Source organism: Pseudochaenichthys georgianus, chromosome 24 (assembly GCF_902827115.2).
Source record: "Pseudochaenichthys georgianus chromosome 24, fPseGeo1.2, whole genome shotgun sequence".
Lineage (NCBI taxonomy): Eukaryota > Metazoa > Chordata > Actinopteri > Perciformes > Channichthyidae > Pseudochaenichthys > Pseudochaenichthys georgianus.
The window spans coordinates 21940365-21967817 of record NC_047526.1 but is presented as its reverse complement, the minus strand read 5'-3'; the positions used below and the strand labels follow the sequence as shown (position 1 = coordinate 21967817).

Here is a 27453-nt window from a genome sequence, read left to right as displayed (position 1 = left end):
GAGGTCACAGGCTCCTCCAACAGTCAGGGGCGGATCTAGACAAATATTCATGGGGTGGCAAGAGGGTGGCAGGAGATTTTGAGGGGTGGCATCCCCTGGCAGAAGTATATGCTGATTTGATCACAGTCATATAAATCAATGTTAACTTGGAAAGCCATAATATTGATATTTTAACTCAATAACATCAGTAAAGCCTTAAATAGAAATATATAAGGTATAATTTAATGAATTTTAACTGAATGAATTATTTTCAATCTTAGAGCAGCAGGGGTACCAAATCTATGCAGACTGCTGCAATAAGTACATTAATTAACTGTCTCATCGATGTTTGTCTGTATGAATATGATAATATTAACAATCATATTATTCCTATCAGCTGTCAATCACTGTTATGATTCACATTCCCATTTGTTATTGAATAAACTATATTTTTTGGAGGAGTTAATGATGAATGTTCCTCAAGATGCTTGCTCACCCTCCTTCAAATTTGAAGTAATAACTATCATATACTGTATCAAAATTCAAAGGAACAGTTCAGCGCCCCACCACTTTATTGCAAACAGTTACAACCTGGACTTTACATCAGAAAGAACAAACATTAAAGAAGTGACTGACTGCATCAGTTAGGGTTAAAAAAACGTGTATTCAGCTAAAACATATACATCGCTGCAGTTATTATCCAGTGGAAAGTCCTTACCTACTGGCCTAGTTAGATCAAAGTGGTTACTTTTTTTGGCTGGGCAGTGTAGTTTTACACACCGTCTTATTTGACTTTCTCAGGACTCAAAACGTTTTTTTTGGGGCAGAACCCCACAAAGAAAAACAATATATACACACATACAAGGTCATCATCTTAACAGTTGTTTATGATCATCCGTGAGCAGAGCATCGAGTTAGCATACCTATACAGCTGAATGTGGCGATTACCATGTTGTTCAGCAAAACGCCTCACAAACCTATTAAGATCCAAAGCTTTAGTGCGTTTTGATTCAATGCGGAGTACAGCCAAACTTGACAGTCTCTTCTCTGTCATTGTAGACCGCACATACCTCATTCCTTCCATCTACCTGGGTCCGAATGCTTCTCCTTTTGCGCCGTGAAATTAGATAAATAGATAAATAATTTCCAAGTAGCAGCCAGATGAATATTATGGATGTTGTTTCAACAGTTAGGTGTTTAACAGTCTTATTGCTTGTGGGATGACACTGTCCCTGAGTCTGGTGGTTTAATATGGGACCTTTAAGATCATTGTGCAATAATGTATTTCCTACCAGAGCATAGCCTCATGATCAATGCCCTGTTTACAATTAATGTATGTCTTTTATTTTTATTTTAAACTGGGTAATGACGGCAATTTCTGATAACACATTACTTTGCATATAAAAGCCTCAGCTTGAACCGGTCTGACCTTTTTAATCTGATCTCCTGTTTGTTATGTTTAATATGTCCGTACGAAGACCCCCAGGAGGGCACTGTCCCCAAACACGAAGCCACCTCATCAGACACCAACAATCAGAGGACATTCATAGATGCTCTAATGACACTCCTTGGCTCTTCCTAAGTAGATCAGTTGTAGAGAAGCGGCTGAATCTGATAACCTTGTCTGTGCGATGTTATATGTCGAGTTGCAGTCAATTTGATTTGCGGTCAGCAAGCAGCTTCCCCCGCTGATGAGTTCTTTGTATTTCACTAACTATCCTTCTAAATTTGTTTGTGCTTTATTCACATGCACATAGCTTCTCACCTACACCCTTCTCACCTTTTCAGGAGATGCTGCAGCAGTCAGCTAAGGAGCCATATGGACTCAATCTTTCTGGGTTTCCTGCTGAAAAAGACCTGCTCATTTACGAAAGGTAATGATCACAACGATACTGGACTTTATATCAAACCTATACACATTTCTAGTTGTTTTCCAAAGCTCCAACACTACACATTTACAGTATGTTTAATGTCTATAAAACATACTATATAATGGAAAATGTTTTGTCTCTGTGTCCACCTAATATCAATTCAGACATCATGACACAATTCCATCAGATTAATGATAAAAACCTAGAGGACATTATACAACTTCTGAAATCCTCCTCTTGCTGCCTTGATATTAGGGGTTTTTCAAAAATGTTTTTCCTTGCATGGCCTCAAATCTACTTTATATAGTAAACAAGTCTCTTCACTCAGGTGTTTTTCCACAGGCCCTGAAAACTGCAGTCATTAAACCGCTCTTAAAAAAGCATAATCTAGATGCTTCAGTTATGAACAATTACAGGCCCATATCAAACCTCCCATTTCTAGGTAAAATCATTGAAAAAGTAGTCTTTCAACAGTCGAGTAATTTCTTGCATTTAAATAGCTGTTTGGACTGACTCTTGTAAAGGCTGCTCTTGTAAAGGTCTTCAATGACATCCACTTAAACACAGACAGTGGCAGAACTTCAGTGTTAGTATTATTAGATCTCAGTGCTGCGTTTGACACTGTTGACCACAACATATTACTAGACCGACTAGAAAACTGGGTGTGACTTTCGGAAACAGTTCTAAATTGGTTTGAATCCTACTTAAAGGACAGAAACAACTTTGTTTCTATAGGCAAATACAAATCTGAGTTGACAAATACGACATGTGGGGTTCCTCAAGGCTCCATCTTGGGGCCTCTTCTCTTTAACGTCTACATGCTACCACTGGCTCAGATAATGAAAAACAACAAAATAGGTTACCATAGCTATGCGGATGACACACACATTTACATAACCATTTCACCAGGAGACTATTCTCCAGTTAAAACACTGAGTAAGTGCATTGAACAAATCAATGACTGGATGCGTCAGAACTTACTCCAATTAAACAAAGACAAAACTGAGGTAATGGTCTTTGGAGCCAAGGCAGAACATATAAAAGTTAGCGCTGAGCTTCAGCCTGCAATGTTCAAAACAACGGATAAAGCCAGAAATCTAGGTGTAGTCATGGACTCTGACCTGAGTTTCAACAGTCACATTAAAACAGTTACTAAATCAGCCTACTATCACCTAAAGAACATATCTAGGATTAAAAGACTAATGTCACAGCAGGATTTGGAAAAACTTGTCCATGCTTTTATCTTCAGTAGACTGGACTACTGTAATGGTGTCTTTGCAGGTCTCACTAAAAAATCTATTAGAAAGCTGCAGCTGATTCAGAACGCCGCTGCTCGAGTCCTCACTAACACTAAGAAAGTGGATCACATCACTCCTGTTCTGAAGTCTTTACACTGGCTTCCTGTGTGTCAAAGAATAGATTTCAAAATATTGCTGCTGGTTTATAAAGCACTGAATGGTTTAGGTCCAAAATACATTTCTGACCTTCTGCTAAATTATGAACCATCCAGATCTCTCAGGTCTTCAGGGACTGGTCAGCTTTCTGTCCCCAGAGTCAGAACTAAACATGGTAAAGCAGCATTCAGTTATTATGCTCCAAATATCTGGAACAAACTCCCAGAAACCTGCAGGTCCGCTGCAACTCTTACTACTTTTAAATCCAGGCTGAAGACTTTTCTTTTTGTCGCTGCTTTTAATTGAAACTGAGCCGTTGTGTTCATCAGTAAAGTGGAACTTCTGTGTGAACTATTCATATCTTAAACTGCACTGTAACTTTTTATTCATGTACTTTTTATTCATGTATTTTTTCTTTTATTATCTTTTACTGCAAATGACAAATGCCTTTGTCTGAATGTCTTTCATTTTTGTAAAGCACCTTGAATTGCCTTGTGTTGAAAGGTGCTATATAAATAAACTTGCCTTGCCTTGCCTATATAACGTGGTCAATCACAACTTATGTGTTTTTTTTACAATTTCTAAACAATGGACATTTCTAAACGTTGGGTTTTATTCAAATTGAATGATAGTTAGTGTCAAAAAACACGTTATTATTGACTAATTTCAGTGGTTAGCGCCTTTAAAAGTTGCTCCAGATTTCCCTTAGAACAGAAAATTAGTGTCTATAAATCTTTTAAGTTATGAAATGTAATTCACCATTAGAAAATAATGTTGTACTAGTTGAGTTGTAGGTGCATGATGAATGTAGAGACACAATCCAACACTACAGCTCAGGCATGTATTCTGCCTTTACATAGATAATAAGGTTCAGTGTTGATTGACACTGTCAGAGAGGCATCCATTTAACATTGAATGTTTATCGTGTTTCATACCTAAGTACTCCAACTGCCGTCTGTTCATGTGTTTGTTTGGCCTTCAGCGCTCAGTGTGTAGCATATTTTTTGACACCATGCTAAAGCATACATCTTGAGGAAAGTGCTTTCTCTTTATTGCAACATGCCTTTAACTCAGAGGGGGGGGGGGGGCTGTCAGCTTCAGCAGCCCCTCAGGGTGATGTCGGACATTGTCTACTCTGACCTGCTGTTTGCATCTCATCTCTGACATTTCTGCTTTCTGTCCGCCTCTCTCTTCCTTCACCTTGGTTTTCTTTTTTCCCCTGTCCTTTCTGACGCATTATGTAATTTCTCCCTGTTTGTTCCCAACCTTGTTGATGCTATTGAGCTTTTGATCCACAGTGAAATGCCGTCGTCAGGCTCTGAACATGAACACAACTATCTGTGCTGTTACAGTGCGATGCATTTGATGGTGCTGAAATAGCTTCAACACACTGAAGATAATTGGTCCAGGGAATTATTTTGGTACTCGCTGTATGACCCTGTTATTAAAGCAATATCAACTAGATGAATTGTGCACATGCACGTTTCAGCAAATACATGCACATATTATAAATGAATTATAAAGCATGGCAAACTTTTTATATTGAACATTCTTGTTTGCAATACAAACAAATACAAAAAAATAGTTGTTTTGCTTTTGATCCCTTAAGATTAAAAGGAACTTTTCCTTTCTGTTTCGGTTTCTGGAAAATAGTTTTTTTTTCTGTATCTTTTTAACTTTTAATTATGACCCCTTGGACTTTGCTGACATCTTTTGGGGGGGTTGTCCAGACCCCACACATAGGGTTTTCATGACTAATATAGAGAGTTGGAATGCACTTTTGAAAAGAAACCGGTCTATCGATAAACACCAGACATGGAGCATACGTCTCAATGCTTTGCATAAAGTGTCCTTGCTCTCTAAGCTATTATGTCCAAATGTACTGAAGGCTTCTAGTTGAGAAATGATCTCTGCATGTGTAGAGATGTAAGAGATCAGATATGAAAGAGCAAAGACAGACAGGTAAACAAATAGATAAACTAACATTCCCACATTTAAAAAGGTTTAACTAACGTCTTTAATGTCAGGCGCAATTGGGTAGCGTGATTGAAGCAGGGACTAGCCAAAATAAATCAAATCCAAATTGCCATGGAGAATATTGTTCATACCTTCCTTCCACATAATGAGAATGAAAACACATTTATTATTGAGGCACGCAGTTGGAATGGCTCCAAAGATGTTAGCTGCTGAAAGCTCTGCTAATCAGCGCATTAATATTAAAAAAAATTATAAAAGCAAAAGCCAGAGGGGAACTCTCAACTGTTGCATATTATTGTGTGTTTGCGAGGGAAATAACCTGCGGGGAAATTTAAGATTTAATGACTCCAAGATCTTGACAAATACATTTGTCTGAGTATTTTTTATTGAAAAATGTCTATTATAAACTTAAATTAAAGGGTCATTCAGAGATGAATTACACTGTTGCCTAATTACATTTTGTTAATGGCTTTTGATAAAGCATATGCGAACATGACACGTGATCAGTTTGTGCATAAACTCTTTTTGCAGTAATATTTATCCTTTTCATTTAGCATCTTTCTTCTTCTGCAGGTTTGCACATCTCGGCGAGAGCCAGCACAGGGTGGAGAGAACAGAACACATAAACCCAGCAAACATCCTCAGCTTGTGAGTAAAACATGTGACAAATTAACCCGAACACACCACAGTCATTTATCCTCACTCACGTGTGATGTCATTGCATTATGGGCTTGTTGTTATCCAACTCTTTTTCAAATATCACTCAACATTCCTAGCAGGCAAGTCAATGTTATCTACACTTGCTTAGGATGAGCATTTTCAAGCATTTGGACTACCTATGTTGTAAATGTATTATCTTTTCAATTTGCACATGGCATCTATGTGTCCGTCCTGGGAGAGGGATCCCTCCTCTGTTGCTCTCATTGAGGTTTCTTCCATTTTTCCCCATTATCTGTGGGGTTTCTTTGGAAGTTTTTGTCTTTTGTCCGATTTGTGAGGGTCCAAGGACAGAGAGTGTCCAAGGACAGAGAGTGTCGTATTCATGATCTGTACAAATTGTAAAGTCCACTGAGACAAATGTAACATTTGTGATGTTGGGCTATATAAATAACCATTACAGGGTGTCCGCGGGGTCTTAAAAAGTATTAACAGTTGATAAATCAATTTAGCGAAAATGAAGGCTATTAAAAAGTATTAAACGGTATTTTCCAAGGTATTACATTTTGTAGCTTGTTTTCAATAAGTATATAAATTGTCCAAAGAGGTTGTATTCTACAGTCTGCCTGAATGTAATCATGGCGTAGGTGTGTAGTGTGATTCTGTGTAGCTTATTGATGGCATCCCGTTGGATTTGCCGTCATCTGAACAGGACATTGCACGCTCACTGCTTGATAGCGCGCGAAGGTCCGTTTACGCCGGTTGTTAAACTACATCGTTATGGGGAATGGTTGGAAGATAAGGAGGAAGGACAACCAATACTGTATATAGTACATGTGAGGTAAAGTGTGTCGCCAATGTAACCGGTTAAAACTCATTGTCTTAAAATGTATGGAAAGGGTCTTAAAAGGTATTACATGTGACTTCAGGATTCCTGCATATACCCTGCATGAATTGATTGATTGAAACATTTGAATAGGGAAGAAAAGCTCAGGAGGAACAACAGTGGAGGGATCCTTCTCCTTCGATGTACAGGGCAATAGATGTGTGTACAGAAAAGACAAACAAACACATTACAATAAAGAAATTATAACTAATGTATTAAACGTATACAAAAAAAAGGTTCTTCAAGGAGGATGTCAAGCAGCAGAGATCCAAATTCAACATGTTGAATGAGGCACTGACAGAGTTCCCAGGATGTCCCATCAGCGTTACAGCAGTTAAACACAATTGATGCACTGAGTGGTCTCCGAGGAGCCGTCTAGTCGTGCACTTTTTTATCTCCATCTCTGCATCCATGCTGCAGCCTTGTCACAGCAAGCATTATTTCCTCCACCGGTTGCACAACCTGACACACGTGCCATGGCGATGTGCAGCCACACAGATGCATTAGTAATTTCCCTCTTTGTCTTGCTCTCTTTCTTTCCAGCTCCCACTCTCACTCTTCCAGAAAGCATTCAGAATATATAGACTTAGTATGTATTTCAATCACAGGCTTTCACGAGAAGATTCAGAAGGAGGTGGTTTAATTGTTTGGTTCGAAAGAATACACCCAGAAGGCATGGATGGAACATGAAACAGAAATTGTTGAAATGTTACCAGTACAGAGTTTAAAAATGGTGTGGAGAGAAGACAATGATATACCTGTGGTTCCTTCATGTTGTGCTGCACTTTGCTACGTGAATGCACAGTTAGAGACAGTGTTTAGAGGTGAAGAGAAGATTTCTTGAAGAGGACCACTTTGTCTAGAAAGCCAGATGGAGCAAATGATCACTGTTCAAAAGAAGAAATGTTGAAGGTCATGTGAAATGTACACTAACTGGGTGGAGAACACTTGGTCAAAACTGTCCAGGAGTTCACAGGAGGTCAAGTGACTTTAAAAGTGTGTTTGGCTTTGTTTTTCTATCACGCCTCTCTTTAAACACATGCCTTTCATTTTCTTTACATAATATGTTTTCGCAAAGGAAATGCCATTTACAGTATAATTGGTTTTGTATGCATGTCACACAGGAGGCAGACTGAGAGTAGGGCTTAGTGTTCACCAGTTACCTCGGTCAGCAGGGACTCCTAACGTCTCTTCATCCTTTTACGTCTCTCCTGGTCCGCCTATATGTTTACCTTTCATCTCTCTGGCCGTTCATTGGTCCGTTTCTCTGATCCTCGTGTCAGGCCCACTGGGTCCATGAGCCAGGTGTTTCTTCTGTTGTGCAACAGTGCTATTCTAAGACTGTTATGACACCCTATTCCCTTTTGTTCACCTTTTGGAGCCCTCTGGTCCGACACCTCCCTCTGTGTGGTTCCTCTATTGAGGACGGATAGGCAAAGCTGGAGATAAAGCGCAAGTGTTAGGAATACAGATTCCTGTTGAGAGCCTCAGTGAGCTGTGCTAATTTGTTTCCGCTTCATATTGTAATCAGCTTATAAGTCACAGTTCCAGATGAATGGACAGCCGTGACCTGACTAATATAGTGGTTTCACGTGTGATACAAGTGCTATCAAATATTGTACGCAACCTGTGTTCATTCATTATTAGACTTATGTTACCTAATTAGTCTTATGTTACCTAATTTAATTCAAAAGATAAACATCTTCATCATCTTATATGTAGCCAACACCCTAACCAGCCTTTCTGACCTTGTTAGAGCTTTAATAAACATTAAAGGAATACTTAACGAAATGACAATTTGTATATCATCTAGTCAGCCCCATGTAAGAGTTGTATGAGAGTTTGTTGATGGATGTTTAGACTGCCCCCAATTTATCGGAACTTCTCTCATTTTTCTCTCATGACCGTGGATTCAAGCTTTTTCTTCAAGAGATGAGTAAATGATGTATAAATTATCCTTTGCGGGGGTAAATTACTCCTTTTAAAAATCACTCGAGGACTCAATAATGATACTTACTGTGTTAGTAATTTATGTCAAGGCCTCTTTGATTTACCAGAGCTTGTGTTGTGGATTTACTACAGCCCATAATGAGGGGGCTTCATTTGAAATGCAGCGGTGTGTCTGAGCAGCAGCTGCTGCACTGAGTGGATAACTTGACCAGCTAATAATCCACCCTACAGAGGATGAGACAAGCTTTCTAGTTCCTGCAAGGAATATGAGTAATTCTCCTGCAAAAGCAGACATTGACTCACTCTCTCCAGCTGCTTTTCACAAGATGTTTTTAGATTAAAACATTTTTCCAGTCCTTGGTACTCTTTTTGATATGCAACAACAACAACAACAACAACTGTAGGTTACCATGGCTTCGTGCTCCACCACCACTTGAATTGTCCAAATTGAGTTATTCACTAAATCCATTATCTTTCCCCCCCCCCCCACACTGTCCCTGTCTCTCAGAGAGCCGGTGTCCTGCTTCCCGGAGGACAGCATCTACAGCGTGTCCCCCCCCCAGGTGGTCAGAGACAGCCGCGATGATTTTGAGAGCCATGTGATGACGGGGGAGGGCCAGGTGAGGGTACTGTGCAGGGAGGACATGATGATGTACAGGGAGTACGTCAAGAACAGATACATGTGAGACACGGACAATATGCAGATCATCAAGTCCAATCAGAGCGCGTAGTAACATTTTGACACAACGGTAAGTTTGTAAAGAAGGCGAAAGAGATGTTTTCTCGCACTTCTTCGGTTGTTTCTGCAGGGAGGAGACTGTCCATAGTGAAGACAATGGCGCATGTACAGCCTAGGTGTCATGTACAAGTACTAAACCATGCAGGTTTATTTCTATTTGTAATCTGAGTAATGTGTTTTAATAGCTTCAAACATGATGTGCCTCAACAAGCTGCCTATATGTGGTGCTTTCTTTTTGTTCTGTGTGTCATTTTCCTTCATTTACATTTGAGTTACAATTCTTTTTTTAAATTCTATTCAATTATATGTATATTTTGAACATGTCAAAATAATTTGAATTGTTTTTTTTTTCAGTATTATGATTTTTTTAATGCTGGATCCATCCCTTCATATTATAATGCTTTAAATTCCACCTCAGAGATGTTTTTTTTTATTAATTCTGTTAAAACATAGCGCCATGCCTGGGATATATTTTGTTGTTGTTGTTGTTTTAACCTCTCTCAAAAACGATGTGGATCAACAAATGTCACGTCATACATGTAATGTAATTGTGTATCCAGGTCATCTGCCTTTTTCTTTTCTCTGCCTTTTATATTGTGCGTTTTATCCAACCTCGTCCTTAGTTTACAAAACCGCACACTGATTTAGTTTTGTCTAAATGCATTTTGACATGTTAGATGATATTGTGTACAGTAGTTCTAAATTAAACATTTATTTATTAACAAAATGTGACAGATTTGATTCCTTTTAGGCACTTTTCTCCTCTACTTTTATGTTTGTGCTCGATTTTGTTCACTAAAATGGATTATTATTCCTTTCCTGCGTCTTTATAATTGTCTCATCACTCCCGCCCACCTCTTCTGTCTCCCTCACGTTTGTTTTACACTCATTACTCACCCTTTTTCCCATTGTTCTGTCGATCACACTTTCTCTCTGCACCGTCACACTCTTAGCGCTCCGCTTTCAACCACAGGCGTCAGAAGATGGGAAATGTGAGGAATACTGTCTTTCCTGTAATGCACACACACATTCAACACAATGGCTGAACATTGTTTTCTGCTTCAGGGGGGCTTCAGCATGTCACGTGTACAACAGGGAATTAAAAAAACACTCTCACTGAATTGTTAAACCTAATGAACTCAAGGGAGTATGGAGAAAACGGGACATTAATTCATTTTCAAATCCTGCAGCACTGTTGGAGTGCTGGGAAAAGACTGCAATACAGATAGCTGAAATGTAGAATTGACCATCTCTCTTAAAGAGAAGCGAGTGTCTATCCTCTCGATATGTGTGCTTTAGGCCCAAAGAAAGGTGTAGTTAATGTGAGTGTGTAAATGTTTTATGTACACAGCATATATAAGGGATGGCTTTTTTTTCTTCCTTTTATCTATATTCTATTGGTTTCCCACCACCCTTACATATTGGATACAGGTACAGACCTTTATTACATAAAAACTAAGGACATTTTAAAGATGGATTAGAGATTTTGGGAGGGGGATTTTGCCTCTTTATTGATACAGGGTTGCTCGTTAGTAATGTTTGGTGTGACATTATTAAGATTTTAATGAATTTGTATGCCTCTAACGGTTGTAGTCCAACGTAGATATCATGGGAATAATTTTTGTCAAATAATTTCTGTAGTACTGTATCTCCCCTCATATAGCTCCAAATGCTGTGTTCTTATTTGTTTTAATTTTCCTAATCATATTTACAGACATTGACTAAGTAACATCTGTGTAACTGTTGAACATTGTTGAACACAAACTTACCTTAACTTATACCAAACATAACAACAATGGTAGCCCTGCAAGTGAACAAAAGAAACGCAAACAAAATCACTTGAATATGACATTTTGAATGAAAATAAATTATTATAATAATAATTATCATATCACATATTATGATATGCAGAGGCAGTATAACGCTACAGTAGTTGAAGTGCAGTGGGTCAGACACTTTTATCAGATTGTGACTATTCTTTTTGTGAGCAATCCACTCTCCACCCTTTTCAGAAGTAATAACGTGTGTGTGGGTGTTTCTAAATGGTTAAAACTACTTATCTTGAGAGAAAAAGTAGACGTTTGTCAGCAGATTGATGCTTTTACAGTAAATGTGTCCCTGCCATGTTCTCGTCAGCTTTCACAGATACTTTAAATCTGGTTTTCCTCCTCTCTCCTACCGCCCAGCGTTTTAGCGTCTTTCAAACCACATCCATCTCCTTTCCCTTACCATCTTCCATAACAAGTATTTTCTTTGTTTCTTCTGCTTATTAAAATACCTTTTCTCCAGGGTCGCTACAAGAGTTTTAAACTAAAGGTTTGTTTGTGAACGAGCACGGGAGCGCATGTGAAAATGAGAGCAGTGTTGTCTCTGTTTGCAGGGCAGGGGGACTGTAGGCGGCTGTTTTGGTCTTTTATGTAAGACCCTGTTTTTCTCATGTTTTTATGTTCCTAATGGCAGGTGTCTCATTACATTGAAACCTCTCTGCTCACATGGGTATGAATGAATAAATGCATCTGGTCACTGATATATTTTTGGGTGCAGCTTTGTTTTTGGTCGTGATCACAAAAATAACTGAATGTTTGTGGTGCATCGCTTCTGTTCAGGTGGAAAATGTAATTAGTTTGGTTTAACCCATCATGGAAAACAATCAAATGATTCTAAGATGTATTTTGGTCCTCAGCAGTTTGACTAGGTCCCTGAAATGAGTCACCTGGCACTTAATGTCACCCCTTAGCTTATGAATTAAGACAACCTCTTCTCCACTGACAAAGGTGGCCAAACAGCTGTTGCCTGCAAACAAACTGGTTACCATATTGCTGCTTTGAATCTCCCCCTACCTCCTTCTGTATCTCAACATCTCATCTGTTTCAGACTTACGTTACATGCTGCTTTTATGGTTCAACACGATGGCAACCATCTATATTTCATAACATTGACATGAATGTATTTAAAGGTATAGGCCTACATTGAAGTTGTCAGTTTGCTTATTTCAGTCTTTGCATCATTATTGTTGCTCTTTTAGGCAATTGGAGAAAGTAGAGATCCTTCTCATAACATAGTTTTACATTCAGGGACCAAAACCGTTAATGAAGCTTAACGACATTCAGAGTCGTATAAGTGCCGTGCACATTGGCCCTTTTAGCTGGCCAGTTGTAAATAAAGGGAATGTTTCCCATGAGCATCCTCTGCTCAAAATGCCATTATTCCATAATATATTTAAATACCAAATACCTTTTTAATGCTCTGAATGTTGTTTAATGTCTGTTGAACTCTGAAGTCTAACTGCTATTGAAGATGCCAGTTGAATTTGCAAATAAGCCCCCAGTGGCCAAAAGGGTGGAATTACAACTACCCTTCTTACTACTACTTCTTCTCATGAGTAAATGAATTCCATAAAGCATCTAATTATCTCGCTTTTATAAAACATGTAGTTCCTACATTAAGACCAGTGCCTAAATCAGAGTAAATTCCCTCTGCCCAACGAACTGCTGCTCAGAAAACCAGCTTTAACTGACTCTGGCCGCCTGGATGCGAAACATACTGGTATAACATTTTATACCTGGCAATAAAACTGTGTCTCAGTGCCAGTGAGCAACTCATAGGACTGAACAGGAACCGCTGCATCCAGCCCTCTTTATACATCCCAAGTTGCTATAGCAACGGCATGTTAATCTGAGACTTTTGATCACAAAATGGTGAAGGTTGATATTGGTTATTCCTGCCAATAAAATACCCACTGTCAAATGTCATGTTTAATGGCTTTATTTTTTAAAGAATTTTACTTTTCGCTGTAAAGGAAAAGAGCAAACCACACATGGAAAACCGTGTGGCACTAACTCTCTTCACTAAAATCCCACTCTTGTAAGTGAAATAAATAAATAAAATCTTGAATCCTGGCACTGATTCAGTGTGAAAACTACTTTTATTGTTTTAATTAAAAAACATATGGAGAACTTTACAGCTGGCTTGTTTACATTTTTCTATTGAAGCTCAGATTCTGCCTTGAAATTAGCCAACCTTTTCTTTCTTTTTTGCTCCACCTATTCAGTATGAAACTGAGATAGGCTTTGCAAGTATTGATCTAAAGCAAAGTGCATGATTGAAAAATGACTAAAAACTGACTTAAAAAAGTGACCATAGATAGACCGTGGTAAGATAAAAAATGACCAGGAGAGAACTGAAGGCAACTGAGGAAGAAGCCGGAGTTGTTGTTTCATTTTCCAAGTTCCAAAGAAATCGAGATCGCTGATACCAGGGAGAGAGAGAGAAAAATAGAGACATCAAAAGTCTCCATCTCTCTCTCTCTCTTTCTTCTCTCTCGCGCGCTTTCTCTCGTGACGTAAGGCGGATTTAAAGCCTCCCTCGCGCTTCTCCCGTCGGTCCCTTCTCGCGCTCCTCACATTCACCTCCCTCTCCGAGCAGAACACCGGCCAATGCTTCACACTGCCGCTGCCCTGCGTGTCTGTCCCCTGCGTGGGAAGCACAACAAAACCAAGGGCTTCACTTGAGACGGTGCACAGGAGCGAGATAAAAAGGAGACGGCAGTCCTTCTGCAATTCATTTTACACTTTCACTGTCTGCCACCGGACGAGGTGCTCCGGTTTCAGCGTAATTCTCGGAGGTACGTAACTTTTACGTGACAAAATCCTAAAGTCTCATTTGACTTTGCATTGCTTCTGCTTTGGTAAATTAACCTCCTGTAGTAATCAATTTATATCATTTTGAAGAAAACATCAGACATCTCACACATTTGTATTTTACTTATTTGTGAATAAAAGTACCAATACTTATATAGTTATGTTCAGTTGTTAACTCAAGTATTACAAATAATTTGTTGGTACGAATGTTATGTTGTTTTTTATCAGTGTTTAGTTTGAGTTGATGGGATCTCAGCACCACGGACAGCTCCTCCTGCTGCCACTTCACTATTACAATAATATAATATAGAATACAAATTGTTCAGTGCTTGTGTTTTGGATAGTAAAGTCACTATCTAGGCAGCTGTTTGAATATGCAAAAATCTGAGTTTGTTTAGGATAGTTTCATTTAAATTAGGGATGCTCCGATCGATCGGCCGCCGATCGATATCGGCCGATACTCACTCTCTGCCGATCGATTGGTGTTCTCTAAAAATGCCGATCGCGAGAGCCTATCGCATGACGTAAAATGTATGACGCTTTTCTCTGTGCGCGGCAAAACAAGCTCGCCAAAATGGCTTCACCAGTCTGGCAGTATTTTAAGGTGTCCGAAAAAGACAATAAAATAGCGGTATGCAACGTGTGTGAAGCAGAAATCCCGCAGCTCCACCCGCTGTGACGGACCGGTGAGCGGAGCAACACACACACTAAGAGTTAGATCTAACACACTTAGCTATTTGATCTACCTCTGGAACAAGCTAAACTAGTTCTAAATATATTTATTCTTCACTGTCGGGTCCAGACCCGGCGGCAGACATACGTTAGACGCTCGAGATTCCAATCCTGCAATTTCCCCACAGGTGAAAGCATGCTGAAAACCCAACCCCTGCAGGAGATTTTTTGAAATACTAACATAAAATACACATTCTGGTCCTCTCTTGAGAAGAAAAATAAATAAATCTATTACTACACAACATATTTAAAAAAAAAATGAATGCCATTTCAGTTTTTTGTTACTTTGTTCTGAAAGCTGAACCTGCTGCTCCTCACAGAGAGAAGAGGGAAGAGGCTGTGCATTACTTTACATTGTGAATAATGGTGGATAGCCCCCATTGTTCTGTGTGTCAAAATGAAAGACAGCCCACACATCAATCATCAAACCGTGGGGTCTTATTTAATTACGTGTTGATTTCTATCAACACGTAATGTTGTATCGATGTAGAGTCAGATGTACTACAGCAAAAGTATTCTCCGTCGGGACTTCCTGCAACAACACCACGTCGTTATCTTGATTCTGATTGGCCAGAAGACATTATCAAAGATGTTCTATTGAGAAGATGATCACTACGTGACAAAAGTTTTCAAACCGTTTCTAGTCTTCGGTATTACAAGTGACTGCTGAAATCAATCTTACTAACTGCTGTCTGTGCAATTTACTCCGCGCGAGTTGGCGGACTTTATTTAGCTTACTTTAAAATCATTTTTCATGTTGGGGCTAAGCCATTTATTGGTATGGCTGTAGCCTACCCCAGTATACCCTGGCGCCGCCACTGAACATAATAATAAAACAATTAAAATGTTGTATTCAGCCCTGATTAAAACAGCGGGCCCAAATCCTGGATGGGCGGGCCCAAATCCTGGATGGGCGGGCCCGGCCCCATGGGTCCCGCCCATCACGCCGGGTCTGGTCGGGTCACTCATTACTGGATCAGTGAGCTGCATGAGACGATACTGACAGGCTGTCAGGAGAGGGAGAGAGGAAAAGAGAGCGCTTCCGCTCATTTCTCCCGTGTTATTATCCAAAGTTAATGTAAACTTCAATAATGTACATCATTTGAATGTAATAATTATGTTGGTTGTTGTTTGTGGAAGCGCCAGTGAATGAGCCCCATTAACTGAGTTTTAAACATCACTTCAAATGGAAGATCCCCATAGGCCCCGCCCACTCGATCGGCCCATTCGCGATCGGAGCATCCCTAATTCAAGTGATCATACTGTAGGTGTTAGTCAATTATGTGCGTCGATATATGCGCTTTTCCCTACGTGATTGTGTATTTGAGTAAGAAGACTTGTAGGAAATGGCAAGCAAACAGCCTGTCAAGTGTGATTGAGCAATCCACTGAAACATTAACAAATCCCCATAAAAAGAACTCAAGAGAACGTGTCTTCACATTATCATTAACAATCCAATCTGCTTATTCTCCTCACAGAACAAAGAGACGACCGCTCGGAGATATGAACGAGTCTCTGGTGGTGAACGACTCCTCTGCGACTCTCTTGGCTGGAGAAGCCCTCCCATGGATGGAGGCTGATTCTCCGGAGCTGAACAGCAGCCTACAGTTCTCCACCGCCCCGTTAGATTTCGCCATCAACCCGTGGGACATTATGCTCTGCATGTCAGGCACCGTCATCGCCTGTGAGAACGCCATCGTGGTAGCAATCATCTTCTACACGCCGACCCTCAGGACTCCCATGTTTGTGCTGATCGGGAGCCTGGCCACAGCGGACCTTCTAGCCGGCATGGGATTAATCCTGAACTTTGTGTTTCAGTACGTGATCTCCTCTGAGACTATCAGCCTCATCACGGTGGGCTTCTTGGTGACCTCCTTCACTGCGTCCATCAGCAGCCTTTTGGCCATAACAGTGGACCGTTACTTCTCCCTCTACAACGCCCTGACTTACTTCTCAGAGAAGACGCTGCAGTACGTTCACTTGATGTTACTGGGGACCTGGGGGGTGTCTCTGTTTTTGGGCTTGCTGCCTGTGCTCGGCTGGAACTGCCTGGACGACCCGGCCTCCTGCAGCATCGTCCGACCTTTGACCAGGATCAACGTCACGCTCCTTGCCACCTCCTTCTTTGCCATCTTCGTGCTCATGCTGGCCCTCTATTTCAAGATTTGCAAGATTGTGTGCCACCACGCCCACCAGATCGCCCTCCAGCAGCACTTTTTCGCCACGCCGCACTATGTCGCCACTAAGAAGGGGGTGTCCACGTTGGCTATCATCTTAGGGACATTTGGTGCCAGCTGGCTGCCCTTCGCCATCTACTGCCTGGTCGGAGAGAGGGAGTATCCTTCAGTGTACACCTATGCTACACTGCTGCCAGCCACCTACAACTCCATGATCAACCCCATCATCTACGCCTACAGAAACGCAGAGATCCAGCGTTCCCTCTACGTGCTCCTCTGTGGCTGCTTTCAGACCAACAAGTCCTACCGGTCCAGGTCACCAAGTGAAGTCTAAAAAATGTGCTAGGGCTCCTTTTGTGTAAATGTATTTATGATTAAAAGACAGAGCAAAAAAGACACCGCGTCCTTTGACCGCTGACAATCTGCTTTCAGTTGCCAGTGAATGCTTTACAAACACAAAGTGGATGTGATGCTAGAATCGTGTCTCATGCATACTGTATCTGCACTTTACGATGTATCCACACAAGTTAGGATGAGATTTGTAAAAGATTCTGTGAACAAAAACCTGTGAAAAAGACAAAACAAACCTGTGAATGTAGTCAAATGAGAAAAGGAATGGGAAATATTGCACTTTAGTACATGTTTTTTGAAATGCCAAAGCAGTATTGTACAGCCTTTGTTGTGTTTAAACGTATAAACGTATGAGTATTGTGAGCCATTTTTCTATTTCGTATGGTATTGTCTTTGATGTACATTTTCTACAAGAGTAATAAAGAAATGAAATCCAGTCGTGACTCTATCACATGTTTTTTACTGAAGCACATTTTTCCAAGGACTTCTTATTACAGATGACCTGCTATTGTTAGTTTTAACATCCTCTTCACGTCGATATAGCCCCTTACTCAGGAGCGAAGATGGGTCTGTTGAAGAAAGCATGAAGCAAAGAGAGAGAGAGAGAGACTGCTGACGGAGAACACGCAGCTCTGCATGATCACAGCTCCGACCGCTGAGCGGAGGAAAATACACTAAGACGTAGACCTAACTAACACACTTAGCTAGTTTATCTACTCTGGAACTAGCTAAACTAGTTATACATATATTTATTCTTTACTGTCGGGTCACTTATTACAGGTTCAGCGAGCTGCACGAGCCTGACGAGCTGTCAGGAGAGGGAGAGGAAAAGGGAATAAACAATTGTGCAAACACATGTGCTGTGTAGTCAAGTGTGCTCATCAGCTATGATTACCCCCCCCCCCCCCAGGGTTGTGCAGGTGTTACGTAGCCTGACATACCCCCCACCTGTGTGTGGCTGTGTGACAGGAGAGTGATCATGGTAATAGTCTGTCTACTCTGACCTGGCAGCTTCTGCAGCCACAAACACAGCAGTTTATCTGATGTTTAAACAGGACTCCTGTCTGCATGTTTGGATACATACACAGATATAATCCTATAAGCACTACATCATTAAGCTTTCATCATAAATCAGCCTACCAAATGTTTAATCATTTTCTTTTTAATCAAATTATGTTTCTAATTGGAAAAGGATTGCAATTTGTTCAGCCTACACTTTGTTCATTATTAAAACATGTTTACTTTCATTACTAAAAGTCAAAAAGTCTATTGTAAAAATGGCATATTTGTTAGTGTTTCATGTAAGCCAAGTTAGCACGGAGCGAATCCCTTCCTCTTCCTATGCAAATGTTTACTATAAATTGTGTTTTGCCCCTTCTTGCAATATCTTCTCCACTCCCAGGTCTAACCTCTGAACTTTGAACATGGCCCTTGCATCGCCCACAGGCGAAGGCTCTTCGTTGTTATTGGAATGAGAGTTCAGGACCAATCCACATGTGTAGCTGAATTCACTGTTAATGGTAATTTCGCAAACTATACAACTACACACTGAAAAAACATTGACTGTAATTAAATGCATTATGTCAACACATTTCACATAACTGTAAGTTTAAATACAAAATATTAGGTTTGTATCCAAAGGAGAATGTTGTAACAGTACAAGTTTCCATTCATACATAAAAATACTTAAAATATGATAACTTGTGTCGTTTTGCACACAAATATTTATATATATATATATATACTGTATACATACATTACCTATATTTAATTTCTTTTTATTTAATCGTTTATTTGAACCGGGACAGTGCATACTGATGAACACTTAAAACAAAACAATGCTTACAATCGTAAATGAGCCGGATTTGAGCTTTAAACTAATTTCCATCCGCAGTCCCCTCACATACAAAATACAAGAACATGACATTTATATACATAGCAAAAATAAATACATGACATGCAGGAAGAGCATGAGCAGCATACAAGCATTTACCACATGGCAGTACAATGTAGCAGCTATGACATATAAAGTGCAAGATAAGATAAAAGTGCAAGAGGGGATACCCCTGTATCAGGGTTTCCGCTAGGATTTTTTCTCGCCGGTCAAATGTCCGGGCAGAATTCATTTTACCGGACTAATTTGAAACTTACCGGTCATATTTCAATAATAATAATAGTTGTGTAGCAGAGTTTCCGTTAGCAGGTAATTACCGGACTATGAGCAGATATGCTTCAGTTTAAAACTCAGTTCACGGGCTCATTTTTATATTGCTTCAGTTTATAATCGTAACAGATCGAAAAATTCAGATTCATTTTTCAATAAATGATTCCACAAACAACAAACAACATAATTATTACATTCAAACAAACTACTTGTAGTAGATAACGTACATTATTCAGAAGTTTACATCAACTTTGAATAATAACACGGGAGAAACGGAGCCTCTCTTTTCCCCTCTCTCTTTCCTGACAGCCCGTCAGTTTCTCATGCAGCTCCTGCAGCCCGCTAAACAGAGGGCGGGGCTTCAGGTGATCCTGCAGAGCTGCGTGTCTCGGTCAGACTCAGCAGCTGATCTGATCTCTCTCTCTTGCTCCGGTTACACTTCACTCGCGTTTATGTCCATATCGATCAGATCCAGCTCTCCTGATCGGCCTTTATAGAGAGCACCGATCAAACTATTAAGAGTGAATATCGGCCGATAATGACCGGCGGCCGATCGATCGGAGCCTCCCTAATTATTACCAGACATTTTGACCGTCAGGTTTTGAATTTACCAGTTTTTTATAAATTTTACCAGCTAAAAACCGGTAATTACCGGCTAACGGAAACCCTGCCCTGTATAAAAGTGCATTTAGCGGTGATTACACGTCTGTTTGTTTCTCAACCATTCTTTAAGTTGTCCTTTAAAACTATTGAGAGTGGGACAATCCTGTATCTCAGTTGGGAGGCTATTTCACAATGAGCTGCCTTTAATGGAGAGGACATTTTGTCCAAAAGTTGTCCGTCTATGGTGGACTTCACAGTCTCCTCTGGTTTCTGACCTAGTGCAGCGTCCAGCGTCCCAAAATCACATACTTTTAAAAGACTTAAAATGATCAAAACTCAAGAAATTGTGTTTTTAAAGGATGGTACAGTGGTGGCACGAATAAGGCTTTCTGTCACCTTGATAGCTCTCTTGGACAGCTGTTCTATGGGTTTCAGGTTTGTGGCACAAGCAAACCACCAGTTTGTAAAACAGTATTCAATGTGGGATAGAATCATACAGAGGAGGTATGACTTTGCAGCATTGACAGTTAAGAAAGGTCTAATTTGTTTAAAATGTTGCAAGTTGAATTTAACAGTCATACAAATATATGTAGATATTTTGAATCACAGAGGATGTATTTACAAAAATATAGACTACAAATGTGTCTTAACCGCAATGTCACGGTATAGCAAGAGATGGAAGTCTCCATACGATTTGCTACATGTAGACTGTACTGTACATGAAATTGCTTTTGTAGGTTATTTTTCCATGTACCTTTGGTCCTTTACAGACAATAATGATGATGGCCTGCTTTTCAAGAGTCACATGGCACACGTACAGTATGTACTCTTCATTTATCACAAAATGTTCACACTTTTGTATGACTCTTGTTAAGTCTCCCTACAGGCGGCTGAATCCCACTGATGTCTCAACAACAGCTCTCGCATAATAGCAAATCGGGGGTCACTGCTCTTCCTCCTCGTGTGGACTATCATCTGTAATAATCTGCTGTTTTGAAAGCTGTGAAGCCCTCAGTCAGTTGCTCACAAAGTGGGGGAAAGGTGAAGGATGCTTGAAGCCACTAATGGACTGCACACGAGGCCTGGTGGCTGCTGTTTGTTCACCTTGTTGTATCCACCTCAGCAGATGTTGCTGTTGGTCACCTGTCATTTTAGGAAACCGCCTGTTCCTTCATCGCACTCAGGAAGTGACCATAGGCAACAGTAGTAGTGTTAAAGCTTATGGTAAATAGACATGGCACACATATTGTATTCCTGTGAATAAGCATTCAACAATTCATATATCATCCAAGTAGCATTTCAATTTCATCAGTTTGTTATATTCACATATTCTGGAAACTATACACGGTTTGTACATATTCAGGAATTCAAAGATCTCCTAAAACATAATATGTAATATATTCTGAATACACAATTAGGTCCATACGTCTGTTTGGAATTGGCATTTATTATTAAATGAACGTATTATTCAACTGCACATAATGGATAACCGATAACGCTTCATGTCTCAGTCTGAGTTTATTGTGCTTTCACATCCTTTTTCTTCCATCGGATATATTCACCCGTCAATGATAACACGTCAATTTAAAAAAGATTTCTGTTGAAGAAACTCAATAAACTCTCTCTTTTTCATCAGGCAAAGGTGGTCCCACACACACTGCTCAGCCGGGGTTCTACTTCTGGTTACTGTGAGATGTCCCACCTGTAGGAGCCCATCACAACGCTTACTGCTTCTTACCAGCAAAGATAATCAAAAAATGCATGTCTGATATCTGATTGCAGCTAAACGTCCAAAAAACAACAAAAGCTTATCCCATAAAGAAAAAATACATTAATCTCTTCTTAGCAGCAACATAGACTTATTAATTGTTACATAGGTTAATATTAACAACACTGGAATTTGCTTCCACTTTGATTTCACGTCCATTAGACTAACCAGGTGCTGGTAGCAGTGTTTGAATTATGCAAAGCTTGATCAGTGCAGACCAGAGCAGCTCTCCAGGCAGCTACCAATGATTCTCTCATTAATAACATTAATAACAGCGGTGTAGAAAATGCTCTCCATACTGTACGCACATTGCCTCAGTAAGACATTAGCATGGGGAGGAAAGGGCTTTGGTGTTATTAATGACTTCATCACCCAAAATGCTGATTTCTTTCCTCGCGAGTTGTCCTTTTATAATCATACGAAAGTGGTGACACGGGAATGTTCCAGATTCAGATAATGGACAAAAATCAGTTCTGATCTTACTCCTTATTGAGAGCACAGCGGTGTACAGGGAAAACCTTGGATACCCCATGGTGATAATGGGGTTAACCATTATTAACACACACAAACACACAAGCTGAGAGACAAACACACACTTTATCTGTTGGAAAAGAAGAGACAAGCCCACATCAGAAACGTAAAATCAGCTTTGCCATGTGTGTGTGCGTGCGTGCGTGCGTGCCTGATGTGTGTGTGTGTGTGTGTGTGTGTTGAGATCAAGAGTGCAGCGTAATATGTTCCTCTACTTTCTCAGAAAAACACTGGGTAGCATTGTGTGTGTGTGTGTGTGTGTGTGTGTGTGTGTGTGTGTGTGTGTGTGTGTGTGTGTGTGTGTGTGTGTGTGTGTGTGTGTGTGTGTGTGTGTGTGTGTGTGTGTGTGTGTGTGTGTGTGTGTGTGTGTGTGTGTGTGTGTGTGTGTGTGTGTGTGTGTGTGTGTGTGTGTGTGTGTGTGTGTGTGTGTGTGTGTGTGTGTGTGTGTGTGTGTGTGTGTGTGTGTGTGTGTGTGTGTGTGTGTGTGTTGTTCAAGAAGCCTAATGAGTGTGGTGGACAGCCACACACTTCCAGGGTTAATTTAACTTTGTTCTCAAACTAATAATTTGTACTTTGAAGTTACGTGAAAAGGGCAGGGTGCCCTCTCTTTATGGAGATAATATATTTAATACGCAACAAGCTGACAAATGATCTTGAAGAAACACATTTCCAGGGAGGAGTTTTCTGTTTATGTGCAGTTCCCTACTGATGTGTTGATAACCTCTCTTAAAAATGTACTTAGTTGTGTCATGTTCATGGTACATAGTTCAACATCTTATATACATTGTATGAGAAACAAACTGACAGAATGTACAGTATAACACCCAATGCATAAAACTAAAATCAATATTCAAGCTACTGGGCTAGAGTAGTACATGTCCTCAAAATGATAATGTTCATTTGTATAGCAGCAAAACTGAATAATATATTAGCTGCCATCTAATTTCACTAAATCTAACTATTCAATTCACAAAATATGAGTAATTATTGAAATTGAATTATGCAAGACATGGTATGAATAAGTTTGATTGTCTTTGTTAGAGAGCTTCAGTCACATTTTCTTTCTGACGTGGTCAACAGGCGGTTACGTTCTACAACTCCAGGTCCTTCTGCTCCGCCCTTGCAGAATGCAGGTGAGTATTATAACGTTTCTCACACTTTAAGGGGTAAGTCGGAGGGGATGAAAGGTAGTCTCCTGCTGCACAACAAGAGCTTTGAGGATTCCATGGTGTTCTGTGAAAGTCTCTGTGAATGTCCCTGTGAAAAAAGAAAATCACAGTAAGCCACTCAAAGATACACATTCTGGCTTAATTGTTCACAATTTAACTCTTCTTCAGCCTCAATTTCTGCAACCATGTCAAAGTGACCAGAAATAATAATTATTATTATTATTTTGTTGGCAAGCCAGGGGCCCTTGCTTATTATTATGTATGTCAAGTGCATTGCAACAGCTCTGGCAAGGGGGGAATACATGTCCCTAATACCTTCCTGTGTGAAACAGGTCAATTTGACCTGGTAGATAATAAGAAATGAGATAAACTGGCTCAAGTTAAACATGTCTGTTTTGTAAACTCTCCACAGGCTCGACATTACTCACCCCTTCATCATCCTCATTACTTACCATTAGCTTCCCTTGTTTGGTACTGCTCTTATTCTCACGTAAAATGAGCTTCCCACCTCCATCAGAAAGATAGAGACCAGAGTATCCTGACAGCTCATATCTTAGGAAGCACTTCTGTGACCAATGACCTTCCCCCATGACATCTGCCCTCCCATCATCCCCCTCTTCTCCCAACTTATTTCTTCACTAGGACTACAGCGATGATGGAGAAATTAGGAGAGGAAACAAATTCAGCCATGACAAAGCGGCTTCGGCATGGCTTCGTCATGGCTTCGTCATGGCTTCGTCATGGCTTTGTGCATATACATTTCCTAAGTCTTCGTCAAAGCCTTAGGACTCAAGACGATGACTTGCATCATTACCTGAGCACGATGACCCGATTAGCTGCTCTTAATGCTGCCAATTACGATGAAATTAGCTTAAAATTAATTTACAAGTCCCTTTTCATGTCATCTGGGTTAATGTAAAAAATGCAACAAGACAAATGTTGCCTGAGCACCACAGCATGTGCGCATTTCAATCTAAAAATATAGGTCAGCTAGGACAAAATGACGAATGTATATGAATACATGAATGTTATACTCATGACACTACAACAAACTAAAAGGATAAACAGCTGCTTACCTATACTTACCTTACTTATTCCTCTGAAATAGTTAACGCAGAAATGTAACGTAATCAAATACGATAAAATAAGAATTTGAAATTGTCTTTGCTTCACTGAGTTTTATTTTCTCTGAAACTCTTATTTTGGTTTGATACTGAAGACGTTTTGCCTGATCTTAATGGCACAAACCTGATTCCATGCTAGAGGCCACTGAGCATCATCTACATACAACATATGAATTCATTCCATCATTTTGCAGAGATTTTGAAAATTGAAATATGAGCAAATATTTAAACATATGAAACTTTTTTGATAAATTACTGGCATAAAAAAAAGGGCAGCAAGAAAGCTTCTTTACCCGAAGAGAAAATAAAACGTACAAAATGACGGCAGACCCGAGTGCAGACACTGAACCTCCCGCTGCAGCAGGTGAGCTCAAACAGCCCCCTGCCTCTAAACCAAAAGAATTAAAAGTGACATAGGGCATTTTGGTGCTCAGACAGACCTATCCTACAATATATATATGTTTAAATCGTGTTCTTATATAACTTGAGCACACTTAACACACTGTGTCATTTTAAGAAAACTACAAGTTCAGCATCTGACTGCTCAACACTGCCAATTAACCAATTCACAGAAAGGCTACAGTGTTTTGCTTTGTTTAGGTTTTTCATTTATCAATTGTTCTTTGAGAAATATCAGTGAAATGTATTACAGTTAGTTAACAAAAGCACAAAAAAGCGATGTAATTCACCAAAAAATAACCAGACTGATATGTGACTATGATTTGAAATGGTTTTAATGAACTATAATATTAACAACAATGTGAACATTTAACTGTTAACATATTCTGTAGCCATAATCATCTTTTAAATCCCACAGTAAGGTTGCATCATGGGCTTGTTTACATTTGTTTAATCTGGGGATGAGAGATTGAGAGTGTGTGGGTGTGCTGTGGAGGTGATAATAGAATGTGTAGGAGGGAGGGCAAACAAGCATTATTTGCTGGGCTGTGCTGTAATACATTTGACAGGCACACAAATGTACGTAACAATTTCACCAGGAGACTATGCTCCAATTCAAACACTGAGTAAGTGCATTGAACAAATCAATGACTGGATGTGTCAGAACTTTCTCCAATTAAACAAAGATAAAACTGAGCTAATGGTTTTTGGAGCCAAGGCAGAACGTATAAAAGTTAGCGCTGAGCTTCAGTCTGCAATGTTCAAACCAACAGATAAAGCCAGAAATCTAGGTGTAGTCATGGACTCTGACCTGAGTTTCAACAGTCACATTAAAACAGTTACTAAATCAGCCTACTATCACCTAAAGAATATATCTAGGATTAAAAGACTAATGTCACAGCAGGATTTGGAAAAACTTGTCCATGCTTTTATCTTCAGTAGACTCGACTACTGCAATGGTGTCTTCACAGGTCTCACTAAAACATCTATTAAGAAGCTGCAGCTGATTCAGAACGCTGCTGCTCGAGTCCTCACTAACACTAAGTGGATCACATCACTCCTGTTCTGAAGTCTTTACACTGGCTTCCTGTGTGTCAAAGAATAGATTTCAAAATACTGCTGCTGGTTTATAAAGCACTGAATGGTTTAGGCCCAAAATACATTTCTGACCTCCTGCTAAATTATGAACCATCCAGATCTCTCAGGTCTTCAGGGACTGGTCAGCTTTCTGTCCCCAGAGTCAGAACTAAACATGGAGAAGCAGCGTTCAGTTATTATGCTCCAAATATCTGGAACAAACTCCCAGACATCTGCAGGTCCGCTGCAACTCTGACTACTTTTAAATCCAGGCTGAAGACTTTTCTTTTTGTCGCTGCTTTTAATTGAACTATTCATATCTTAGACTGCACTGTAACTTTTATCCATGTATTTTTTCTTTTAATGTTTATTTTATTAGCTTTTCTTTTTAATGACTGATTTTAAATGCCATTTTCTTAATGTCTTTCGTTTTTTGTAAAGCACTTTGAATTGCCTTGTGTTGAAAAGTGCTATATAAATAAACTTGCCTTGGTTTCTCACCCAAACCAAAGATCTATCCATTGCATTCAAAGCAGAGTCTAACATAATTTTGAATTAGTGTTTTTTTCTCTAACTCTATCTGTCTTAACCTTTTAAATAGGAAACTTAGCTGATAATTGGTACACTGGGCCAAAACTGAAAAATGTATGGAATATGTAGAAAAGGCATATCACTGCAACCTTATAGTACGATTTTAAGTACATTTCAAAACTTGACAATATACTTATGTTTTACAGTCTAGGAGAAGGGTTAAGTGACAGGAGAGTCAAGAAAATAAAATAGTTAGTCATCAACCATATTTATCATGTCACCCTAATTCTATTTGGGTCTTGCTAATGATGTCTTTACAAAAATAATTTCATATAATTCGGATCATTATTCAATTATTTATACTCAAAACAGAGAGAAGGCTTTCAGATGTCCTTGTCCTCAGACAGCCCCTCAGCACTATTCACACCATGGCTGTGTCACTGGGTGAGGAATAACGCCGCCGCTTCGTCGGGTGTCAAACAATACACTTTGTGATCAGAACACATCTCCCCCACTGAGTGGTGATGTCCTTCAGTCTTCCATTATACTATTTGTGTTCTAGTTCGATGGAAGAAAAGATACATCTCACTTAAAAACAATCCCACTGTGACCATGGACCTCTTTTAAAGCTAGCAGTTATGGAATAAACTCAAAATACATGCAAAATCCTTTCATATAAATGTGTTTTAATACTAATCCACTGCAGTGCACATAGTAACCAAGAAAATACAAAC

The 27453-nt window shown here is 39.7% G+C and overlaps 2 protein-coding genes across 2 annotated transcripts in view; both read left to right on the top strand.

Moving 5' to 3' along the window:
• Positions 1–11982, top strand: part of fig4a (FIG4 phosphoinositide 5-phosphatase a) — a 58318-nt gene extending 46336 nt beyond the window's left edge. Inside the window, exons 22-24 of the mRNA XM_034075967.1 lie at positions 1768–1853; positions 5795–5869; positions 9223–11982. Of these exons, the coding sequence (XP_033931858.1) occupies positions 1768–1853; positions 5795–5869; positions 9223–9400 (339 nt within the window). The 3' untranslated portion in view covers positions 9401–11982. The remainder of the gene's footprint in view (positions 1–1767; positions 1854–5794; positions 5870–9222) is intronic.
• A 1906-nt stretch (positions 11983–13888) lies between these two features.
• Positions 13889–17761, top strand: gpr6 (G protein-coupled receptor 6). Its single transcript, XM_034076574.1, has 2 exons — positions 13889–14077; positions 16304–17761. Exon 2 carries the CDS (start codon positions 16329–16331, stop codon positions 17334–17336), a length of 1008 nt encoding a protein of 335 aa, XP_033932465.1. The 5' UTR covers positions 13889–14077; positions 16304–16328; the 3' UTR covers positions 17337–17761.
• The last annotated feature ends 9692 nt before the right edge of the window (positions 17762–27453 follow it).